Here is a 25,527-nt window from a genome sequence, read left to right as displayed (position 1 = left end):
GAATTCAGAGATGGGGGAGAGGGGAAGGATGGACGATGGTGTTTAGCATGGAACTGCAGATGAAGAGCTGCTGCAGTATCAGTGTGGGTGGAAGTGTCTGTGCTTAAATGACTCCTATCTTCTCTCTCTATCTGTTCACCTCACATCTCTCTCTCTCTCTCTCTCTCTCTCTCTCTCTCTCTCTCTTAGACAAATTTACCCAGACCAGCAATACTAGGGAGGTCTGTATTAGCTGCTGAAAGGTATCCATTTACATTCCCATTCATCTCAGTTTATTTGAAATCTGCAATCTTTGCTAATAGGTGCTCAGTTCTGGAGCCAAGACCTTTTTTTAGGTCTGCTCTGGGGCAGTGAAAGACCAGTGCTCTCTTCACCGGTGCACCACTGCAAAAAAAAAAAAGTCTGCCCACTGCTCCGGGTGTGGGTGTGTGTGCACTTGGATGGGAAATGCAGTGCACAAATTCTGAGTATAAGACACGCTTGGCGACGCCTCACATCACTCATTTCTTTCATTTCTCAGCTTCTCAGCCTGTCATCTGTGAAGCATGCTAGGGAATACAGTCCATCCGGCTTATGCGTGGGAGACCATTGTGCATGCTTTAGACAAAAGTGAAAAATCTGTACTTACTCATCTCTATGTTTATTCAAACCTATATACCAGGGGTATTCAATTAAAGACGAAACAAAGGGCAGTGGCATCTGATAATTTTTCTATGGAAAAAACAAAACAAAACAAACAAACGACCAACAAAAACAACAATAAAAAACTATAAAAGTACCATAAAGTTCATACAGTGTATGCCAAACCACTTCGAGCTTTGTCTGAGGAGCAAACTGAAATTTTGTTTTGCAGTCTCTGCAAATCCTCCCACTTTGCAGCAGATCTGAAAACATTCTCTCCAAATTTACCTTTTAATATCAGCAGTGAAATACATAATTTTGGGGTAAACTACTCCTATGGTAACTGCATGCAAATTGTAATATCATTGCATCCCATTTAGTTATATTTGGATAGTAATATCCACTATTATCCAATTCATCTTAAGGTGAGTAACAAGAGAAGGTCATGTAAGTTTCAATCTTGTACTTAATTTAACAAAAATACTAAATAAATTAACAAAACATTTTAATAACATTTATTGAAAATTTATAAAGCAAGTTATAACAAACTGCATTACCACAAAGGCCCCACAGGAACCAGTAGAAACATAATGCTTGTTAAATGCTTTTATCCCCAACTCTTTGGTATCTGTCATACTGGATGAAGATTTTGTCTTGTTACAATGTTAGCAACTTGTTTACTGTATCATTGGTGGCATGACCTTGAAATACACAGCTTAGATTATTTGTTGACAACTAGAAAACTCCCAATTGTAGAGAAATAACACACCACCACCAGGTATAAGGACATATCAAGTCTTGCTGTGTCTGCTGGGCTCTGCTCTTGGCACTGCATGATTCAGCACTGCTATGATCGGCAGAATATTTTGGATAAAGCAGATATTAAATATAAATGGAACCATATTGGGCACAAACACATAAGATTGTGGATTAAAGCAGATATTAAATATAAATGGAACCATATTGGGCACAAACACTGGCTACTGAAACATTGATGTGACATATAATGAAAAAGTGAAGAGAATTTGTTGGGGGTTTGGGGGTATTGTACCAATTAATTATTACATAATAATATATTACATTATAAAATAATGTTTTCTATTTCAATATAATATAAAACATAATTTATTACTGTGATGAAAAGCTGAATTTCCATCAGCCATTACTCCAGTCTTATATGTCACATGATCCTTCAGAAATCATTCTAATATGCTGATTTATTATTAGAATTATCAATGCTGGCAACAGTTGTGCTGCCAAATTTTTATTATTATTTTTTTATTCATTTATTTATTCATTATTATTATTATTATTTATTTATGTTTTATTTCCGGAAAACTGCAATACTTTTTTCAGGATTCTTTGGTTAATAAAAGGTTCAAAAGAACAAAATTTAAACGGTATAGTGTAAACTGAAAATATTAGAAAATATTTTTTATTTTAAATAAATGCTTTCCTTTTTAACTTTTTATTCATCAAAGAATCCTGAAAAAAAGTGTATTAAGCAGCACAACAGTTTCCAGCACTGAAAATAAATCAGCATATTATAATTATTTCTGAAAGATCATGTGTCACTGAAGACTGGAGTAATGATGCTGACAATTCAGGTTTGCATCACATTAATAAATTAGATTTGAATATATGTTAAAATAGAAAATCACCTATATATGTGATCAAACCTTTATGAACCTTGATGGGATAGTCCAACCAACACTGAAAATTATGTTATTATTTATTAGCCTGTGTCAAACTCATATGACTTTCTTTCTTCAATAGAGCACAAAAGTTAATTGAAGAATATCCTTGCCACTCTATGATGAATGTATGATGCATGTGAATGAAGAGGCTTGAGTTTAAAATGACAAAATGAATTTTAAAAAGTCATATTTTATCAAAATAAACAGAACAATGATTAATTATTCACAAATAATAAATAAATAAATAAATAATCCTCAAGTTCACCCAAACTCCTATTAGTGTGTTCTTCAGAGAAGTATAACAATACATTTTTAACAAATTGTTCTTTTGAACTGGATCCATTAACAAATCCTTTACCCTACCTTGACCAAGAATTCAAAAGCCCCCTTGGTCCAGTTCATTAGGTGATGGCACCAATAACACCCTGCGGACGAGTCTGATACCTGGAAAGGATATGCACTCGTCCATCATTTATTAAAGAGAATGGGAAACCTAATCATACACATTATCTTCTCTGATTTTGTTGAAAGGATTGTTTGGATGAACAGTAGGAGCAGTGAGAGTGTGGAAAACCTCTCAGCTCTAATGACACTGCTATTTGTATGTATAGGTGCTTTCAGGGTATAATCTTGGTCATCGTTGCTGTACTGAATGGAATAGAGAAGGCAAAGCGAGATGGAATGTGTAAAACTGATATCAAAGGGAACCAATTACAATACATTAAAGTATTTGATTTACCAACATCAAAGTACAAAAAAGCTTGTAGCTAACAATTATCTGACCTGGTGGCATGTGTTTTGTTTTTTTTTCGTAGCTCTACCATTATGGTGATATTCTCTTAAGTAATCAAGGAGTCCATCTGCCACCTAAGAAAACATGAATACTCATTGAAATTCTTGACAACACTGAATTTGAAGAAACAGTCAAACAAAACATATTTTTATTTTCGGTAAACTAAAATAAACTTGGCTACTGACACAAAACCAACAAATAACTTTGGAAGCTTAACAGATATGACCTTTTATCACTGCTGTTCTCACCCTTGGTCTTAACACTTCACTCAGTTTGGTTAAATCGGACCCAGCCTGTCAAAGCATTAAAGGAAACCAAACATAATGCCAGCTCATATCGTCTCTCATCTCAAAGGTGAAATGCCAACTCAGAATACATCACAGCCTGGCTCTAAGCAACAGATGACCTGTCTTCAGATGTCCCTGAACGCTCAGTTCTCCTCTCCTACTCAGAATGCACTGACTCAACCTGATCAGAGAACGAGTGTCATTCACACGGGCTGAGAGAACAGTGTGCGATTTGAAATGGACACACACATGCACACTTGCGTTTCTTCTTGCATACCTCTAAGCCATTGGGCTTGCTGTCTCCTGAAGCAGATTAAAAACAGGTGTTATATCATGCTGGTACCTTCTTTATACTTCCTTTGAAAGAGCACAAGGCCCTTTCGAGGACCAATGGAAAATCGATGGCCAGAATAATGTTGCACAGTCTTGTGTTGGCTTGAATTCAGTTACGTTCTTTCTTTCCTTCTGTCTTCTTATGTCTCCACGTGTATATCCATTAGTGACGGTATAGGCTTTTGCTGGGTACACACCAAACTATTTTTTACATTTTAAACGATTTTCAAAATGTGATAGACCACAAATACGAGGAAAAAAAATCCTAGATTTAACCGTTTTGCTCCTGTAGTGTGTGGTGTGCCATGATGTGACAAAACCAGCACACCACACACAAACAGATTTTCAACCAGAGTCTCGACTGTGAACACAGTAAATCTCGCAAGACTTCAGAATAAGCATGGCGGACGATATGCAGGAAGAAATTGCAATTATATTGTTTGGAATGATCTTATACATGGCATGTTGTATAAACATTTGTTCTTTTGCCACAAATCAACAAGCTGATGCTCCCATTTCACTTTGTGCTGTGCCATGACTGCTTCCATCTTCCATTATTTCGCTTTCTGATTGGGATATTGTTTCGTTTCACCTGATAATCTCCAGAGCACAGGTTTGTCCTCTGGGTTCTCCCCACACATCAGGATTTCTGATCGTAAATATTAAACATATTGAATATTTACGATTCGCGATCGGGGCTGCTCCGACGTTCTTCCGATCAGGTTCGGACACTCTTAACACACCTCACACCAAGAGAAAATCTGCTAAAATAATCCGTAGAACCATCAAGATATTCAGGACATACAGTAGCTAGGATTGTTGGAAGGGGGGAAATCGGCCCAAAATCAGCCCGATTATCTTTTGGTGTGTACCCAGGATTATTTGTGCACAGCAGCCTAAGCAAAAGGAAAAAAGAAGCCAATGACCCTGGGTTTGATTAATAATTGTGATCAAGTTGTATACTGTGCAGTAAAAAGCATCTTTAGCAAAATTTCTGTAGGTTTCACAACAGATTTGTTTGTCCATATATGAATATATGCTCATCAAGGCTGCATTTATTAAAAAAAAAAAAAAAAAAAAAAAACAGAATAATAAAAATTAAATATATTATCAGTGCTGAAAGCTATTTATTTATTCAGATTTTTTTTTTTTTTTGATGACTAGAAACTTTAAAAGAACAGCATTTATTTGAAAAAGAAACATTTAAAACTTTATAGCCTAAATGTCTTTGTAATTGAAAATAAATCTAACAATATATATATATATTTTTTTTTCATTTATTTCTTTCTTTATTATTTGTTTGTTTGTTTGTTTGTTTGTGCTTTTTCTCCGTTACCAAATGAGGCCCATTACAAAAATGTAAAAAATTTACAAAAAGTGTTTGAGACATGTTTTGGTATATGCATCCCAAACAAATCCAGAACAAACAACTTTTTGGATCTAATGAGGTGCTTAGTGGTCCATGGGCTTCACTCCTTGTGTAATTATGCCAGAGCGAAAATGTACTTACACTTAGGGGAGATAAAAAGGATTTGTAAAGCTATGTAAGTACAAAAAAGGGGGTATAAGCGATCAATAATTAATTTACTTTCAGCATTCAGGAGCAATTAACAGACTTTTTCCCCATTACAGTCTAAAAGGCCACATGGCCTTCTTTATCCCATAATCTGACTGGCCATTGTGACAATCATGGATTACCCAACCATGAAATCAATACAACAGGATACGAACCATTCCACATTCATGCAATTAAATCACATTGTTCATGTCCTAAAAGGTGCAAAAGGAATTTGTAGAGTGGCCACACATTGTGGTAATTTACAACTAGTTTTCCAAAGTAAAAACTTTGTGTGCCTTGCAAGAGTATGAGGAATTTAAATTGGCAAGCATTTTTAAGACACCTTTTCAATGCTTTTTTCCCTTGATGGATACAATTTTTTTGGCTCTTCTAAAATGAAATATTATTAAAAATGTTCTGATTTTGTACAAAGTATGAAGGTCTCATCAAGTGCAAATACACTGAATACCAAGTGTATTAGGAACAAAAAAAAAAAATAGTTTTACAGTTCTTTTTTGTAACTGTGTCATCCATTCAGACACATTTTTGCAAATACAAAACAATGGTTGTGTATGTCTTCCATCTCCTCTATGAAAAGCAGCACAGTTTCTGAGCATGTGTGTGCTGACAACAAGAGGCTGTAGTGTCTCTCAGTCAGCCAAGAAGAGATAAAGTCAAAATTCCAGTCATTGTTGAGTTTGAGGATGTGCAGGTATAAAGGCAGGATTTATTTTCTAAAAGGTTTTAGGGAGAGTGTAAAGGTATTTGTGTTACAAGGTATACAACACAAGGTTATAATAAGCTCCACATAAAGTGCGGCACTCCTCTTGATGTAGGGTGCTCTCTCTCTCTCTGGCTGTCTAGCGCTCTCTCCCTCTTCTTCAGTACACTACTCAAGTTCCCACGCTGGATGCTGTCAGTTGCCTGCGGCATTCAAGAAAAACTAAACTAAAAAAAAAAAAAAAAATCAGGTAGAGAGATTCGGGGGAAACTGACTTCTATTTACAGATATCGCCTTCTACTGTGCAGACCCAGGATTCCCTGATCAGAATCCAAATGTTCTGGTCCCTCACCCTCCAGAGAGATTGTAATGTGCCGTTGCTCATCTCACATGTGTCAAGAGTGACCCCTGGTGTTTCGTCAGTGCATGCATTCATATTTCTTACATGGGTGACAGGTCATTTGAACTCTACACTTTCTCCTTCAAAATCTCTTTGAAGTCACTTTGCTCAATTTTTCTTTTTTTCAGCTTAGTCAGTCTTTGTATTTAGTTACATGCTCTGTAAACTGAGGTCTAGAAAAGTATTCTAAATTAATCGTATTAGTATTTGGAATTAAAGGGATAGTTCACCCAAAAAAAAAAAAAAAAAAGCGTTTCAAACGATTGAGTTGGATTCGGTGAACTGGTTCAAGAAGAGCAGCTTAAATAAATGATTCGTTCGCGAACCGGATATCACTACACTTGAACGCGCTCACAACAGACCTGGAAGAGAAGACAATGCTGACTAAAGTCGTAGTTTTTGTTATTTTTGGACCAAAATGTATTTTTGATGCTTCAACAAATTCTAACGGACCCTCTGATGTCACATGGACTACTTTGATTATGTTTCTGTCACCTTTCTGGACATGGACAGTATACCGTTTACACAGTTTCAATGGAGGGACTGAGAGCTCTTGGACTAAATCTAAAATATCTTAAACTGTGTTCCGAAAGTTGAGCGGAGGTCTTACGGGTTTGGGACGACATCATTAATGACATAATTAAAATTTCTGGGTGAACTATCCCTTTGAAAAACAGATAACAGTATTTATTTCATATGTCAGATTTTGATGAGTTAATGAGCTAAATTTCACTTAAATTAATTTTCATTTAAATTTCTTAACAAATTCATCAGTATTTTTCAGTCAAACATTCTGAAAATATGAAGGCATCCTCCTTCAAGAAGTTAGAGAAGGTAATTTCTGTCTTTTTGGTTTCCTAAATGTGAAGTGATGTTTTGAACCTTATTCCCATGGTATTTTTTTATTATTATTATATATTTTTTTAAGTAGTAGGTGGGTCACCTTTTTAATACTTTTTTAATACGTTTGCTATAAAAAAATTGTATTGTTATTTAATACTTCCTTTTTATTTTTAAATATAATAGTATTATTACACTTTATTATTTTGTCAATTATTTTATTTATATAAAATAGTGCAATAATATTTTTATCATCATTATTATATTTTTTTTATAGTTACATTTAACAGGACACACTATGTACAGTATGAGTACCAAACCAAAACTCCAGGTCAGGTGTTCATTTGAGAACCAGGCTGAAAAACGTATGTGCACCCCTGTTTGTGTGTTTGCATGTGTGTGTGTGTGTGTGTATAACAGCATTTCACACCAAAGAAATTTTTAAAAGTCTTGTGCAATTTTTTTTTTTTTTTTTAAGAACACCCCACCACTTATCATTGTTATTTTCAGTAATAGACAATGATAAGTGGGATTTCTTTTAAAATAATGCATATCTTAGAAGCAGATATTGCTTCAGAATATCAAAGGGATTCTTAGAAGCAATTTTAGCTTCTTACTTTGGCTTTCTGCCTCTTATCAGTTCCCTAGGATGTGACCTACAGTATTATGCAGATATCTTTAATTAGCTTTTCTCTTTCTCTCCTCTTGCATCAGTTCTTCATTGACCCTATATGAAGCTGTTGCCCCTCCAGAGATTCCTCCCGAGGCCTCCAGGTGAAAATGGGCCGCCCCGTGGAGGTAGAAGAGGAGGAAGAGGTGGGAGAGGAGGTTAAATCACACAAGAAAACAGTATGGTGATAGATTCAGTTTTATCATAATCTCTGGTAATAACATCTACAAAACTAACTTTTGAAGATAAAACCCTAAAGTGATGTATTTGCAGGTGGCTTTCGTGGAGATCAAGGTGGCAGTGGATGTGGAGGATTTGGTGGTAGTGGAGATGGTGGAGGATTCAGAGGAGGCAGAGGTGGAGGGAGTGGACGTGGATGTAATTAGCGATGTTAATCATCAGAAAAGAATGATGAAATTGGATGAATGTGCTGTATTCAGTTTAATGGAAGAATTTATCCAAGAATTTAAATTCCATCATGCACTCACTTTTATGCCTTTACAAATCCACAAATATAATTATACATTTTGAATATACATTAATGTTTAAGTTGGGATCTGTAAGATTTGTTAAAAATGTCTTTGAAAGTATTCTCTCATAACCAAGGCTACATTGAATAGCAGTGTATTATATGTGAATATTATATCTGTATTCTGTATTTTTTAATAAAATAAAACATCTTCATTGCTTTGCAGGTGGAAGATGACGAAGGTCTCACAGTATGGGATCTGTCCTTCCTTTCTTCTGCTGGGACACTCCTATTGAGAAGCCTGAATCAGCATTTGGAATGTTAATTAATGCCTCTCGTGTACAGCTGCACTTTTACTTCATTTTGTGCCATATGTGTATTTTTATGCAGTATTTTTTATTTTTTATTTTTTTATTTTTTTTTGGTTAAATAATAAGTCTGATGTTTTAAGTTACCACATCCCTGTGTACAAAGAGGGCAGGTGTCTCTATAACCTTGACTGGTTGGTTTGCATCCACTGACGGTTGAACTAGAACAACAAGATTATGTAGAGTGACAAAATGGTAAAGTCAGCTCTACAGATACTAATAGTTATAATGTAAAAAAATATGTAATTCATTGTTGGATAGATAATAGTGGATATTTGCATATACTGTATACATAATTACAAAATCCAATAAGTGGACTTAATTAAATGCTGTTTTAAATGATTATGTAATTGTGGCATACATAATTGTAATCGTGATTAGAAATGCGATAGTTGTGCAGCCCTATGTAATATCAACAGATGGACAAGACCACATCTTTTTTTCTTTCTCTCTCCAGATCTTCAGTGCAGAACCAATGCTATTTCACTGACTATAGTTTAAAATAACAATATATATATATATATATATATATATATATATATTTTAAGTTGCTGATAAATAGAATATGATTTCCAAATATACTGTAAAAACAAGTAGCAACGTTTCAGACATATTTAACTTATGACATATTTACTAAAGTACAGGCATCAGAAATGCTGTGACACCCTATTTCTAATTGCAGGGAAAGCAGCTATTTTATTTCTTTCATTGTTTGTAATTCAAAAGATAAATCGTTTAGCAACAGATCAATAAAATGTAAAAACGCTGCTTGCGCTGAGAAAAACAATGAACTTTGCTCAAGCGTTGCCATATCTTGGTCTCTCATTGGTTGAAGAAAGAGTTCTTCAGTTTGGCACACCCCTCTTTCCCTTCGTCTCCTGGTGGAAGAAAAGTATGGCCACAACTGGGAAAGTAAGTTGGCAGCGAAATTTGCGCTCACCTTTTGAAATGCGTAAAGTATTTACAGTGTGCATTTGGTTGCGTTATGTTCGTAATTTTGCACTATTTGTGAAAAAAACTCGATCGTCAAGACGTTCAATCAAAAACGGTTTCAAATATGTAGCAGCACTTGTCTTGTGCATAGGTAACTTATACAAAGATCCCTTGTGATGCTTTGACCTGTTTTCCGTTGCCTTTGTTTCCAGATATATGACAATGCATGCGTAAAAGATCAGAAACATGCTAGTCTGATCTATTGTTGCATTCACCGAGCTTTCAGCATTGATTTATTACAGCATATTAAATAGAGATTCGCCATATATAGGGCCGATTTTGCTATACTGTACATGAACTGCATTGTTTTTGTGAGTCTAATTGCATCTCGAAACTGCACCTGCATAATATCATCCAGAGCAGTGGCTTTCATAAACTTCATTTTATGGGAAATGGAGTTACCAAACCATTCTTTTAAGAGTGTTTATTAACTGAAATCTTTTTAATTCATCCTCAGGTGATCAAATGCAAGGCAGCAGTGGCCTGGGAGGCTGGTAAGCCTCTTTCCATGGAAGAGGTGGAAGTAGCTCCACCTAAAGCCCATGAAGTTCGAGTGAAGGTAAACCATTAAAGGGGGGGTGAAATGCTCGTTTTCACTCAATATCCTGTTAATCTTGAGTAACTATAGAGTAGTACTGCATCCTTCATAACTCCAAAAAGTCTTTAGTTTTATTATATTCATAAGAGAAAGATAGTCTGTACCGATTTTTCCCGGAAAAACACGACCGACTGGAGGCGTGACGTGTGGGCGGAGCTAAAGAATCACGAGCGCCAGTAGGCTTTTGCGTTGAGAGCGTTTGGAAGCTGTGACATTACCCAGAGCCGTTGAAAAACATATTTAACGGCTCTGACATTACCTTGAGGAAAAAACCATCATCCACAATAAACCATGGCCAACAGTCAGATTCAGCCGTTTATTTATGATCCAGAATCAGATCCCGAGGCTGAAACTGAACGAGAGCAGCAGCAGCAACGACTCGCTCAGAGCGGGGCTCGAACCCGGGTCTCCGATGGGAGGCGGACGCACTAACAAGGAGGCAGAGATATTTTAAGCAGTTTTACTCACCGCCTGCGGTTCCAACACATGATCGTGACCCTTTTTCGTTGAGATTGCATCATCCTTAAGAAATAAACGATACACAAATCCGGCGTCAAACTGGGCCTTGTTTGTAAAACAAGCATCTTCGAAATGCAGGGAACAAACACAAACACTTGCACAACTCCGTTGATGCTCTGTAAAAATAAACTCCATCCACTGGTCCCTTAATGCTGTTTTTTCTTTGGTAATCTGTGCAGGGTTGTCTTGCCCTGGCAACCAAAAACACTCCTTTTGTGACATTTCGCGACGCTCTCTCTCTGATCAGTGATTGTCTGTGCACAGCCTCTCTCTGCTCTGCTATACGGGAGCGCGCGCTCTTCTGGCAGTCGTGCCCTTAGGACCCATATAAGGAAATTCCGCTCCATCTAACGTCACACAGAGCCATACTCGAAAAAAACTTTCCGAAACTTGTGACAAACCGGAAGGAGTATTTTTGGAACATAAATACTCCTTCAAACGTACAACTTAATTTTTGAAACTTATGTTTAGCATGGGAATCCAACTCTTTAACAGTGTAAAAAACTCAGTATGCATGAAATAAAATTTCACCCCCCCTTTAATCTGAACATTGTTCTTTTTGACAAAAGCTATAGGTAATTTTGATGTGGATTAATTGTAGATAACACAGAGTACTTTGGTGCTCCATAAAACCTTAGTTTTTAACATGTTAAACAGACTTACCAGAGGATTTTGAGATGTTTTCTTAACCGATAGAGTTAAGATTTCACTTTGTAATTGCACCGGCTCTACTAAAGATGTAACAAACCAGCTTGCAGCTGCACTCTGTCAAAACACCATGTTCTGTGACAGATTTCTCAATGACCCTGCAGTCTTATCTTGAGCATGATTATGCAGAAGAGCGTGTGTGTTCTTTATTTAAAATAATTAAGCAATCAAGTCATGAATACATGCATAGCTGTTCAAAATCTGTAACTGAGAAGTCTTCGTGATTGTATGTTTTAGGTTCATGCTACAGGTGTGTGTCACACTGACGCTTCCACTCTGAGTGGGAGTGGCCCTGAGGGCTTGTTTCCTGTCATCCTGGGTCACGAGGGGGCAGGCACTGTTGAGAGTGTTGGCGAAGGGGTCACCAAATTCAAACCAGGCATGTCCAAAATGGACTATTTACCCTCACGTGAATGACATTCAGTGTGTAAAATGTGAGCCATTTTGGTGTTATGGAGAAATCTTGAAGCTCTTATACTTTTTTTTGAAGGTGATACTGTTATCCCGCTGTATGTACCTCAATGCGGAGAATGCAAGTTTTGTAAAAATCCTAAAACCAACCTTTGTCAGAAAATCAGGTAATTATGAAAATAATGTCATTATAATGTCAACTGTTAAAAAGTTGAGGTATTTTTTTTTCCTTTTTTTTAAGCAAGAAATAATACATTTATTATGACACATTAAATGGCAAAAATCACAAAAAATCAGAAGTCTTAAAAAAAAAACTAAGTAATGTAAAGAACTCAAATGTAAAGTTTTTTTTTTTTTTTTTTTTTTTGATCACCAAATCTATTAAAGTCAATTAAAAGGATTTCTGTATAAAAGTATTAAAAGTATTATGTTACACTGAAGACTGGAGTAATGACTTAGTAAAATTCAGCTTTGCCATCACCGGAATAAATTACTTTGAAAATATCTTAAAATAGAAAAACAAAATAAAAATTTATTTTAATATTTCAAAATATTACTGTTTTTAATGTATTTTTGATTAAATAAATGCAGCCTTGGTAAGCGTATGAGACCAACCCCAAACCTTTGAAGGGTAGCGTAGGCCTTATATTGTTAATACTAACTGAACTAGTTTGGTTTGTAGATACTTAGTTGTAATGTATTTATTTTATTTTTTTAGGGTGACCCAAGGTCAGGGTCTGATGCCTGATAAGACCTCCAGGTTCACCTGTAAAGGAAAGCAGCTTTTCCACTTCATGGGTACCAGCACCTTTTCAGAATACACCGTGGTGTCTGAAATCTCTCTGGCCAAAGTGGATGAAAATGCCCCCCTGGACAAAGTGTGTCTGCTGGGCTGTGGCATCTCCACTGGATATGGAGCTGCCATCAATACTGCTAAGGTCTGCTTTGTTTAATTAATGAGTATTTCTTTATATCTGAATATTTCCTGCTGCCTCAGAATGGCACATGAACTTGTATTCACCCTGGCAGGTTGAGGCTGGCTCTACATGTGCTGTGTTCGGTTTGGGAGCAGTGGGGCTTGCAGTCATAATGGGCTGCAAGTCAGCCGGCGCCACCAGGATCATTGGCATTGACATCAACCCAGACAAGTTTGAAATTGCCAAGAAGTTTGGAGCCACCGAGTTTGTGAACCCCAAGGACCACAGCAAGCCCATTCAGGAAGTGTTGGTGGAGCTGACAGATGGAGGAGTCGACTACTCCTTTGAATGCATTGGCAGTGTTGGCATTATGGTGAGCTACAGAAATATCTGCCGTTTAGTTAGGCTTGAACAAAAACTGGCTAATGCAGCCACCCAGCTGTGCACTGCTTATTTGGAGTCGTCATTGTTCCACAGCTTATTTGCTTCCATGGTAACTCTAAATTAGAGCCAAAATAATGCACACTATTATTACTAATGTGAAGTGCAAATACATTTGTTTATACAGCTTAGGTTCAGGATGACCGTTATTGATGACATGTTTCTTGTTGTCATGTTTGAATTCAGAGAGCTGCTCTTGAAGCTTGTCACAAAGGCTGGGGAACCAGTGTCATCATTGGTGTGGCAGGAGCAGGCCAAGAAATCTCCACCCGCCCCTTTCAGCTGGTCACAGGGCGCACATGGAAAGGCACAGCTTTTGGTGGTGGGTATTTTTTTTTTCTTTCTCACTTTTATTATTAAGTATTTCTAATAAACAATAATTTTTATTGTTTTGTTTACATTGTATTATTATTATTTTTCCCCCATTAAATATCATTTTTAGTATTTATAATTTATTGTATTATATTTTTTTTTTATTTTTTTTATAATCTTATTTTATTATTGCTTTTGTGTGTGTGTGTGTGTGTGTGTGTGTGTGTGTATTTATCACTATTATTATTATTATTATTATTATTATTATTATTATTATTATTATTATTATTATTATAGAATTATTGGTATTATATTATGTTACCATTTACAAATAGCCGGGTAATACACCTTCTTTTTTGTTTTTGAGGATGGAAGAGTGTGGAGAGTGTCCCTAAGCTAGTGAATGACTACATGAACAGGAAGCTGATGGTGGATGAGTTTGTTACTCACACGTTGCCCTTTGCCCAGATCAATGAGGCTTTTGACCTGATGCATGCTGGGAAGAGGTGCATACATTATAATATGGCTGTTTTTACCTGGTGTTATTTGTAATATTATATGTATGCAATATGGTGAACAAATTGTTGTCAAAATGCTAACTTTTTGTGTGTCTTCCACAGTATTCGAACTGTTCTGCAGCTCTGAGCCTCAAGTTCAAACAAACTCAGTCAAACTCAAGTTCTGCCTTGTCCTGCCATGAAACAAACATGCTAATCATTAACATCCTTGTCTCAGTAGTTGCTGTATTGACTGTTGTGTTAGAGGTTGTTCTGATAATGTTTATTTGCCTGTAGAGGTCCAGTTACACAATGAATAAATTTGATTATAAAAAAGAACATTCTGTGCTTTTATTGTTATACATAGTCAAAATGTTGCATGATTAGTGGCTTGGTATATTCTGTTGTAAGTTATAAATCTTGAACATTTAGAACCATAAACATTTACCAGATAAATAATTTGATTAATATCAGCATGTTCAAAACAATCTAGTTGATTACATAATGTTAAAAATGTAAAATAGTATAACATTTTCAAATTAGGTTTTTCAAATAATATTTTCTCTGTTACTTTCTACTTTTAGTTATACAAAATGTAAAAATACACAGTGTTAAAAAAAAGAAGAATTATCCTTTTTTATATTTATGTGCATAAATAAAGTACTTAAGAGTTTTTTCTAGGTTAGTAGTGTGTTCATGAATCAGAAACCGCTTTTTACCATAGACAGTACGGCGGGAGTCCTGTTCTCTCGGTGTCCTCTAGGTGTCGCTGTCCGGACGCGTGCTACTCATTGACTCACATGTGTTCGGTTGAGTTGGGCCAATCAAATGGTGTTTTCACACACACGGAAAGACCCTTCATGTTTGTAGAAGATGGCGACTGCTGAGCCGGTTAGTAAATTTAAGTGATCTTACAATTATTAATGTGATGACAACAGTCGTAGTTATTAATGTTAAGTATGTGTTTATTTGTGTCAGGGCTTTCTAAAAGCTAATCCTAAACGATGTTGTTGTGGAGTGATATCTCTCAAAGCAGACAGTCAAATGAGCTCGTGTTTGCCTGTCTCACATATGCGTTTAAAAGAGATTGTGCAAAAGTGTTAAATAGTTAGTTTATTTAATTAAGAGGAGTGTTGTGAGTATTTGATGTTTTCCTTGAAAGTTGAACATCTTGTTATACTGTATCTGTTCTTGTATGGTAATCTAGAATTGATGTTTTGCTGATGTGTCACTGAAAATATGAATGATGTGATTGTTTTTAGTCTCTGTATGGACACATCGCTTAATGTAGCTCAAAATCAGAGATCTGATCTTTAGTCAAGATACAAATGTGCGTGGAATTGTGTTTAGTTTCGTGAAATGTTAAGTTTTGTAGAGAACTTTTAGTCAGTGTGTCGAATTTTACACAGTTAACGTTACTTGTTTGGTTGTAAGATTATTTGTTTTTCTTTCTAAACATGCCTGTTTATCACTGAAAAAAAAAAAAAAAAAGATAATCGTTGTTTCCTTTCCTTAGACACCCTTTTAGAGAACTTTTATGTACACTTCCAGAAAGTGCAGCTTTCTGAGAAACTTAAATAAGGATCCCTAATAGTTCCATAATATAGATCCATAATAGTTTTTATATAGTTACGATGATATATTTTGGAATGGGCAAAACACATTTAAAATCGCGTTTCATTGGTAAAAGTAATAGCACATTGATTTTAATTTTTTCGTGTCTTGTCCTAAGGCAATCTATAACCTTTACTCTGACACCGCGGGACCCCAGGAAACTTCCGAGTTGACTTTCAATGATTTAAAATAAGACAAAACAATATATAATAATTTGAGGATGCCTAATTTTTAAAGTGTAATTTATAGACTTGGAAAAATCATGTAAATTAATTTGGATAACTCCATCTTCATTTGTGCAGTATATATACATTTTTTGTAGTTCTGCCAAGCTACAGATATTTTGTTGAGTAGAAATTGTGAGTATAGCATATCTCATATAGCATTTTCTGTTAAATAATGTCACATTCAGCTTGCAAAACACAAGATTAAAATGTTTTTAAATTGTTCTGTTCTTTCCCTGTAGGAAACTTCAACAAATCCAACAAATTCAGATGAAGAAAAAAATGATGAAAATAAGCAAGAGATAGTGAGTCTTGAAGATTACATTAAACATCCTTTGCAAAACAGGTAAAGCCAACCAGGGCACGTATGTCATGTTTTGTGTATGTATTATTATTATTATTATTATTTTTTTTAACTATATCTATCTATCTATCTATCTGGAAGAGTTATCATGGGTATTTCTTTTGGCAGATGGGCTCTTTGGTTCTTTAAAAATGACAAAAGCAAAACATGGCAAGCTAATCTTCGTCTCATCTCAAAGTTTGACACGGTGGAAGACTTCTGGGCGTGAGTATTAATGAGAGAATTGAAACGGCACAGACAGCATGATAGATTCACCAGCCACTGATTAAATAAACAGACAACAGTGAGTTGTAAGCAACACTGTGACACTAACAGAGGTTTTGATTCCCTAGGTTATACAATCACATTCAGTTATCAAGTAACTTAATGTCAGGATGTGACTACTCCCTCTTCAAGGTAAGGCACAATATTGCATTATAACATTATGGCAGTAAATTTGAAATCATCTCAAATGATCCGTGCGCTCTTTCTGGAGCAGGATGGTATTGAGCCCATGTGGGAAGATGAGAGAAACAAGCTGGGCGGCCGCTGGCTGATCACCCTGTCCAAACAGCAGCGCAGAGCCGACCTGGACCGCTTCTGGTTGGAGACGGTAAGTCCATACTCTCTCCAGGTAGTGTAACTGCATTAGCTGTGAAATGTGTGTATATATAGTGTGTTTGTGGATCATAAAGGTTGAGATGTTATGTTTTCCAGCTTTTGTGCCTTGTGGGAGAAGCATTTGATGACCACAGTGACGACGTCTGTGGAGCTGTCGTCAACATCCGAACAAAGGGAGACAAAATAGCGATATGGACAACAGACTATGAGAACAAAGATGCTATAGTACACATAGGGTAAAAATCATTTAGTTCACTTAGACCTTGCCCCTTCAAGCTTGTATTCATCTGCCTCGATTTTTATGTGCAACACCTACATCTCAAAATCCAGTTAACAACCTGTGCATAGAAGTTCCAGCCCAACATTTTTTTTTTTCTTTTCTGTACTGTTAATCTGTTACACTTGGATGTATATCACAATACAGAAGAAAAGATCTGCTGCTACTTGCATTTCAGTGCAACTTTATTTTACTTTTATGCAGCATTGCACACTGAATTTTCAGCAGGCATAGAGCAGCCTTAAACCCAAATCGAATGTTACTTTTTGATTCTGTCTTTAAATGTATATATTATATTTTTTTTTTGTCTATTCACAGGCGTGTGTATAAGGAAAGATTAGGTGTGCCTCCGAAAGTCATCATTGGATACCAGTCACATGCGGACACAGCCACCAAAAGTGGTTCCACCACCAAGAATAAGTTTGTAGTTTAAGGAGCCTTTTAAACAGTGAGCATTTATAGTTCTTTTCAAATGTTCATATCGTTAGATATTAAATATCCTTTCTTAAATTGTTCATGCTATAATCTCATTTCAGATGCTGCAAGAGACTGAATCTGTATCAAATTCAAATCTTCTTCAGAAGAGACCGACAGAGCAAAACAAAACTGTCCTGGGATCTGACCTTTCACACAGTGCTGTGGGGGATATTAAAGCCCATCAGATTTGTAGATGGAGGGGTTTAATCAGAGGAATGTTGTATTTACAAAACTGTATAGTGTATAAAAACAGAGCCCTGTTCTTTTTTTTTTTTTTTTTTTAATCTCTATATACTATAAACTACTCTTTTGCTGGTGGAGGTAAAAAGTGTATTCAGTTCAATTTATGAATATTTTTCTTTCATATTCTGTTTGCCTTTTTTATATTGGGTTGAAGTTACTAAATCTTAAGTGTAATTTATTTATTTTTTACTTACACATTTAAGTTTCTTCTTTGGATTCAGTGTTTTGAGTGATTTGGACCGTAAACGGATCATGATATTTCCAATTACACTATTGATCAAAGACTGTTGTATAAATGTGTATTTTTGCAGTCTTGTTTTACATTCCTCATGTGAAATGTTCAAGGCAGTATTGAGGAAACTGATCGCCGGTTCTCACCTTTTCCTAAGGGGTTTAATTGAGTAGCCTGACTTCTTTGTTACTAAAAAATTATAGGACCCCTTTCTTGAAAATGGGTGCGTATGAAAATGAATGTAAATAAAATGTACAGTGCATTGTCTATATCCAGTGAAGAGCCTTTGAAATGCATCTGTTGATGATAAATAAATAATCTGCTCTGAGATTCTTGAGATGTGAGAATTTTCTTATTCCAGTAAGTTATCTTATATCCCTTTAGCTAAATGTATTAGTTTCCCTTTGCTCAAAAATTCAGTTGTTTGTCCTTTGTTAATCTATGATGAAAAAACTAGTTTTGCAAGAACAAATTTTTAAGTTTACTGTATACATCATCTTAAAGATACAATTAATGAAAAAGTGCAACAAAATTGCTTTAATGCTGCGTTTGTTAAAGAAGTATTTCACACTGTGCTTGTCAACTAATGCCAAACTGTATATTAGATTTAAATAGTTTAAAAAGAAATATGATTTCTTTGTATTCATGACCACAGAAATACTTAAGACGATTAAACAAAATAAAAGAATTGTGCCACTAGTTTGACATTCCTACTCTTTCAATTGTCCTTGAGGCCAATTTGTGATACTAGCTTGATCCAGATTGCTTACAGAATTAGTTGGATCTTCCTCCACAGGCTCAAGATGATGATCCAAAATACTCTCTGACAACACAGAGGGTGTCCTGCTCCGGGCATGTCTGGGTCCATCCTCCTGGAAATGCGACAGGCCTTTGGTATGATAACTAGGGCTGTGGCTGGCAGAGGACAGGGTTCTCTGGCTCCCATTAAGGTAACTACCATAGTTCACAGAGTCCTTTGAATCCTGCCGTGAGTAGGAGTTGATGTGCGCACGCTGGTAGCTGTACGCTCTCCAACCTGGCCGTCTCCTGCGGTGACATCTGCATTTCAGGATGCGGATGAAAGCTAGCTTGAACTCCCGGCTGTAGCAGGGATAGATGATGGGATTCAGGCAGCTGTTTAAGTAACCAAGCCAGAAGATGATTTTGAAGATGGTTTCAGGAGGCCGCAGGCTGACATTGAATGCAACTGCAAAGAGAGTACATCGGTGAGGTTAAGTTTTATTATACATTAATGTTGACATCAGTCGTAAGACTGTTATGAGTTATTCAGATTATAAACTTGATTTACATAGTACTTTTATTCAAAAATTGTGAATTTGAAAATGACATATCTAGAGAAAGTCTAAGCTATTAAGTCTATTCCTGAGAAACCTTAGGTTATATTTTCTGTGATGCTTTGTGGGACCCAGAACCAACCATAACACGTGGGGTTCCTTCTCTCTCTCTCTCACTCATATAACATTACTACATGACTGGTGTGCCCCCTGCTGTCTCAATTCGTGATTGTTTGTGACTGCCCCCTGTCGGCACAACTTTTTTTCATTTAAATATGTCATTTGCTTAAGCATCCAGCAGGTGGCAGCAACGTTTACTTATCAAATTTTCTGCCCATAGCAAATTGGTGTGAAAACTATGAAAATAAAAATACATCGTATGCCAGATGTGCAGAGCATTTACAAACAGAACAAAGTCAACATAAAAACAAAATTTTAAATTAATAAATGTTTTAGATTTTATGTAAATACTTGATTTGTTTTTATTTTATTTAGGAATTAGAAAAAAAAAATATTATTATTATTTATATATATATATATATTTTTTCATTAAATTTTTTTCATTAAGTTGTGGATCTGTGCTATTAATTTCTTCAGTCTGAGATCCTTTGTGTATAAAGCAGAGGCATCTCAAAGCTGCAGCCCTAGTGCAGTGACCCACTGCATTCAAAGTACCATGGGAACCATGAGACTTCGCTGAAAAAAACAAGGCCAAACGAGTCTTTAAGTGACAAAGATATATTAAAAGGCTTTAACATTTTAAAATAAGTCATGCATAGACATTAATAGCCTGTAATTAATGTAAGCAACACCAAAGCAGTTCACTCACTTAAATAGAATATAGTCTCATATTCTGATTTCTGCTCTTATCAAAGAGCTTTTTCTTGAATGTAACTGTTCTGAAACAATAGATTTCTAAGAGGAAGCAAATAAGTTTGCGATATACTGTCCACAACCTTGCATCCTGTTTTTCCAAGTTATGTGCAGTCGAGTGGTTCACTAGGTTTTCGTCCATTGTCTAGTATGACATGTTTAGAAAAATATCAATGATTTATGTAAAATAACTTATATCATGCATATCTTGTGTAATTTGTTTCTCTTTTTTTTTTCTTTTTTTTCTTCAGCAATGAATCAGCCAACATTATGAGCAGGTCTTCTTAAGCTGTATTGTCATATTACATTATTTACTGCATAAACATTAGCTACATTATTTATTAAATAAATATAAAAATCTATATAAATATAGCTGTTTTCTTTCATTATATGGATGCTTATGCCACGAGAAAAAAAAAAAATAAAAATAAAATCTGAATTGCAAGACGTGCAAGAGAAAATTAAATTTGAATTGCGAAATAACAAGTCACAATTACATTTTTCATTAATATTCAGTTGCGGAAACGGCCTTCCATATTAAAAAGAAAGCTAGTGGGAGTGATTTTAAAGGCATGCAACTAGCACAGGAAATCGCTTGCCTCTGACAATGATGAATTATGCAGTTTAGTGTTTATTATGCCTTCCTGAACAATTCTGGAACTCGTTAAATAAATAAACATGAAATATTGATTTGAGTTGAAATAATAAAAAAAAATCAAAGTTTTAAAGTGTTTCCATGTAACCCAAACTGAGATTGTCTAAAACTTGTTAACATGAAACATGTAAATATGACCTTTGGAGCTACGATAATTCAATGTAAACTCACTACTGTTTTCCACTTAAGTTTTTGTTTTCAAAAATCCAAAGAAAGCCACAGTTGCCTAAATAAGAAGCAGGCCAGCTGAACTTCCAAGCACCATGCCCTGCTGAGATAACCCTGTCTGGGACAGGAATGACGACTAAGCTAATGAATTAATAATAACCTGCCTTTGAGTCTGAATGGCTGCGGTCCAGGGCCTCGTTCTCATACTCCCTGTTGTGATAGCCAAACGGCAGATACGGCAGACCCCACACTGGGACCCCATGAGAGGGAGGAGGAAATAAAGTGCAAAAAGATTTATTCTGTCTTAACCCCCTACTCTGCGGTCTTCCCACTGACCACTAATGTTCAGCTGCAGAAGGCTTATGGGATGAATCACTGTCAGTGTACAGGCAGCACAATCTAGCTGAATAACATAACACAGAATGCATACTTCCACTGTAATTTAAGTACATTTTCCTGATTGTTATTATTTATTATTATTATTGCTTTACTTTTTTTGTATATTACTATTTTTATTATTATTAACTTTAAATTATGTTGGTATGGGAAAGTCCTAGTTGTTTTGTATTTTGTGTTGTTCCTATTATAGTAAAATTTAATTTAATTAAATTATTATAATTTTCTATTTATCTTACCAAACTATCATTACATGGAATCAGTAGAGCAATTCTGATGAATCATTATTTGTTGAGCATTAAATGTAATTAAATTAACTCCTTGTGAGGATTGCATCTTAATTGCTGTTTGCTAACCTTTCATAGATCCTAAGTCATGGCACGAGAACAAATATTGACTGGCACATGCAATATATAAGGCATCAGGATGTGTAAGGGCAAATAAATGGAAGGCAGGATGTCATTAAGAATTTAGAATTTTAAGAATGTCAGTATTTGAACTAAAAAATATTATTCTCACTACTAACACTGAAATAATACAATAAGTTGGCTAGCTGCTCTCCAAGCCTGGACTAGCCTATCTGTTGGCCCGTTTTAAAGGTGTTTTGGGGCATTTTCCTAATAGTGAGACTGACATAATGATGTGTGTGTTTGTGTGTGTGTGTGTGTGTGTTAGCCTGGCTGTGTGTGTTCTATAGAAATATCTGTGTATATAGGCTTCAAAAATGTCCTATTGTTTTCATTATTGTTTTCCTGCTTTCTTGTTGTTCCCATTGTTTTTCAGTAAGTAAGAAAGAAAGAAAGTCAAAGTTAAAACCTACTTATTCTTTGCTGATCTTGTCTGTCAACTGCCAGTTGGTTTTTAGATGATCAGGCTAAGAGACATGCTTTAAAAAGTTCCATAATATGCTATTTAATTGCAGCTCTCTTTGTGACAACGTACCCCAAACATGAAAGGGGAACAAATTGTGCAACTGTGTTTAAGAAAGACCTACCAATTGGTAAAGTGAGGAAGAATGGCAACCAGCACAACGTAAACATGCCAACCACAACCCCTAAGGTCTTAGCTGCTTTCTTTTCCCTGGAAAACTTCTGAAGTTTGACCGTCAGAGAGTTCCTCCCTTGATGCGCGCGACCTTTGCCTGCGGCGCCGGAGTCCTCGTGCACCTGCGAACCCCGGTGAATCCTCAACGTTATTTCACCTGCATTCATGCTTTCCGTCTTTACACCGGCTAACAAACTCTTAGTTGTCCGTTTAGCCACTACGTAAACACGACAGTACATAAATAGAATAACAATTAAGGGAATATAAAAGGAGCCGAGCGATGAGAAGAGCGCATAAAAGGGTTCCTCGGTTATTGCGCACACCGTGGGGTCCGGTGACGGAGGCTCCTTCCATCCTAGCAGGGGTCCGATGGAGATGACCAAAGACAGAACCCAAACCCCCAGCATGGCGAGCAAAGCTCTGCGCCCCGTCACGATGTTGGGGTATTGCAACGGATGGCTCACTCCGATATAACGGTCAATGGAGATTACGCACAGACTCATGATGGATGCGGTGCAACATAGCACATCGACCGCTGCCCAAACATCACAGAAAATCCTCCCGAACACCCAGTAACCCAGTACTTCCAATGTGGCTGACACGGGTAACACAGTTGTGCTGAGGAGCAAGTCGGCAATAGCGAGGTTAACGATGAAATAATTAGTTGGAGATCGCAGGTGCCTATTGCACACCACTGACAAAATCACCAAGATGTTTCCAGCCACCGAGAAGATGATGAAAGTCCCCAAAGCCAAGCCGAGCGGGACGGCACGGGACAGGTGGAGTGGCTCGAGTCCTGTGCCATTTATCTCGGAAGAGTTGGAAAACTTCGGTGACCCTTCGTGCACATCCAAATAACCGCTTCCCCACGACTGTGTGACTTCATCTTCATTTTGTTGGTTCATTTTGGCGAAAAATGTTCTCCATTGCTGACACGTTGGTTGGCTGCTTAAATCCGGTTGCTATTAAAATGTCTAGAAAGTTGCACGAGTTACTGATAAGCATCCTTGTCATTCTGATGCACTCATGTAATGAAACAAGAGTCTCTGCCTCAGGGGTAAGGCGTTAATACCGCCCATCCCTGCTTCAGTAAATGTTGATTCTTTCTTTTTTAAACAGAGTAAAAGTGCTGAAAAGCAAACACAATACACTATAGTGGAGGCTGGAGAGTTTTGAATTATCTTTAACCTTTAAATATTTTTTTCCATATTTGTTTTCTACAAATTAAAATGAAACTTGGTGTAGAATGGTGTTAAAAAAAAAAAAAAAAAAAAAAAAAAAAGGCCAGAAAACGTTCTCTCAGTAATTGCAAGTGTTTCACAAATTTGCACTCCAAAAAGGCCCTTCTTCCAATATCATTGGTAATTATCTATTGCAAGAGCCTACATCTGAAATGCTTAATGGCCATGTGGTTAAAGCCTCCTTTTTTCAGCTTTTTCAAGCCATCGAGGAAAATTCAAGTATACAAGAACATTTTGTTAAGCAATAAACTAGTGTGATGTCACAGGTTGTTTTCTGTACTTATCTAAAAGCTTTATACTTTACACTTGAGCCCAGACAAAACCACATAACCATGCGACCTTTGTTACACAATTTTGTTTCATGCAAAGCCTTCATTATCTCCTGTGGAGTCTGAAGATGAGCTCATTGGGTTGGAGACATGAGGTTTTAATCCCAAAGTGTGCCAGGAATAGAGAACTTTTCTCATGTCCCATTCTTGTCATACAGTATTGTAAAAAGAAAACAAAAAAAACAAATATATATATATATATATATATATATATATATATATATATATATATATATATATATATATATATATATATATATATATATATATATATATATATATTGATTCTGCATATTATTTTTAATTTTGTTGCATTTAACTCATAGATTTTATCAGCTCATGCATTCTCTGTGAATTGGTCCCACAACCTTAATGTTGCTCGTCTGGCCAGAGGAAAACTTGCCCCTCGACTGACCCTGGTTTCTTCCAAGATTTTTTCTGAGGGAGTTTTGGTTCGATGTAGCACTGTCGCCTTTGACTTGCTTAGTTGGGGTCACTTATTGTACTATTGGAAGAGAGCTGAACTGGATAGTGACATAACTGAATCATCAATGAACTGACATTAGCTGGGAAAATGACTCTTTGTTTTGTCCATGTTTGTTTCATGCGCATCTCGTCAGTAAAAACGCTCCTATGATTATAAGTACATCTCCAGGACGTGCGTTCAGATCAGGATTGCCAGGTTTTCAAAACAAATCCTGCCCACTTGCTTCTCAAAACTTGTCCAAAACTAGCCCAATCGCGTTTTCAGGAGGGTAACGTGCGCTAAGCTGCTGTTGAATCACAACAAAGGAAACGCTGGCATAATCAGAACTTGTTACGTATTTCTGAAGGAGGGACTTCATAGAACAAGGAAGTCATCAGCCCATTTTTATGACAGTGAAAACAGCGGTATACAGATAAGTGTGTGAAATATACTGTTTTTTTTTTACACAGGAAACATGAACACATGTTATATTGCACTGTAAATACAATCAAAGCTTAAAAAAAAACACGAAAAACGTGACCTTTAATACAGATTCATTATAGTCAGAGGTGTAGAATCTTCTTTGACAACATAATAAAGTCCATGCTGATGGTTAATCTTTTTCCAGGAAACTTGTCTTAAAACTTCTTTATGTCAGAGTGCTTTTATTAGGTTTCAGTGTACATGGAGCATCTAAGTCCTGATTAGAGAATATTTTTGAATACTTGAAGCCTGCAATCAGACACTATCAGGTACATTTAAAACTTGCCATGAGGGATCATCCTTGTGCAAAGTACCTCTTTTTTTCAGAGAACAGACTGAGATAGAGTTATTTCTGGTTGTCCACGCACCTGGAAGACGTTTTGTTTGGCAAGG

At 36.2% G+C, this 25,527-nt stretch overlaps 3 protein-coding genes across 3 annotated transcripts; 2 read left to right on the top strand and 1 right to left on the bottom strand.

The window, feature by feature from the left end:
• Positions 1 to 9,593: 9,593 nt before the first annotated feature.
• On the top strand, positions 9,594 to 14,492 carry LOC113091091 (alcohol dehydrogenase class-3-like). The gene is made up of 9 exons (XM_026256521.1): positions 9,594 to 9,669; positions 10,208 to 10,309; positions 11,813 to 11,954; positions 12,066 to 12,153; positions 12,705 to 12,924; positions 13,016 to 13,276; positions 13,531 to 13,666; positions 14,024 to 14,162; positions 14,277 to 14,492. Exons 1-9 carry the CDS (start codon positions 9,652 to 9,654, stop codon positions 14,299 to 14,301), a joined length of 1,131 nt encoding a protein of 376 aa, XP_026112306.1. The 5' UTR covers positions 9,594 to 9,651; the 3' UTR covers positions 14,302 to 14,492.
• A 448-nt stretch (positions 14,493 to 14,940) lies between these two features.
• On the top strand, positions 14,941 to 18,514 carry LOC113091092 (eukaryotic translation initiation factor 4E-1A). Its single transcript, XM_026256522.1, has 8 exons — positions 14,941 to 15,044; positions 16,234 to 16,337; positions 16,464 to 16,559; positions 16,688 to 16,751; positions 16,834 to 16,947; positions 17,052 to 17,191; positions 17,551 to 17,680; positions 17,769 to 18,514. Exons 1-7 carry the CDS (start codon positions 15,027 to 15,029, stop codon positions 17,663 to 17,665), a joined length of 651 nt encoding a protein of 216 aa, XP_026112307.1. The 5' UTR covers positions 14,941 to 15,026; the 3' UTR covers positions 17,666 to 17,680; positions 17,769 to 18,514.
• Positions 18,515 to 18,647: 133 nt separating this feature from the next.
• On the bottom strand, positions 18,648 to 23,660 carry LOC113091136 (alpha-1A adrenergic receptor). The gene is made up of 2 exons (XM_026256584.1): positions 22,566 to 23,660; positions 18,648 to 19,391 (listed from the first exon to the last, which is right to left on the bottom strand). The coding sequence occupies exons 1-2, from the start codon at positions 23,518 to 23,520 to the stop codon at positions 18,895 to 18,897; spliced, it is 1,452 nt and encodes a 483-aa protein (XP_026112369.1). The 5' UTR covers positions 23,521 to 23,660; the 3' UTR covers positions 18,648 to 18,894.
• Positions 23,661 to 25,527: the final 1,867 nt, after the last annotated feature.

Source organism: Carassius auratus, unplaced genomic scaffold (genome assembly GCF_003368295.1).
Source record: "Carassius auratus strain Wakin unplaced genomic scaffold, ASM336829v1 scaf_tig00214077, whole genome shotgun sequence".
Taxonomy (NCBI): domain Eukaryota; kingdom Metazoa; phylum Chordata; class Actinopteri; order Cypriniformes; family Cyprinidae; genus Carassius; species Carassius auratus.
Note: the sequence above shows the minus strand (reverse complement) of the source record. Positions and strands in the feature narration are given on the sequence as shown.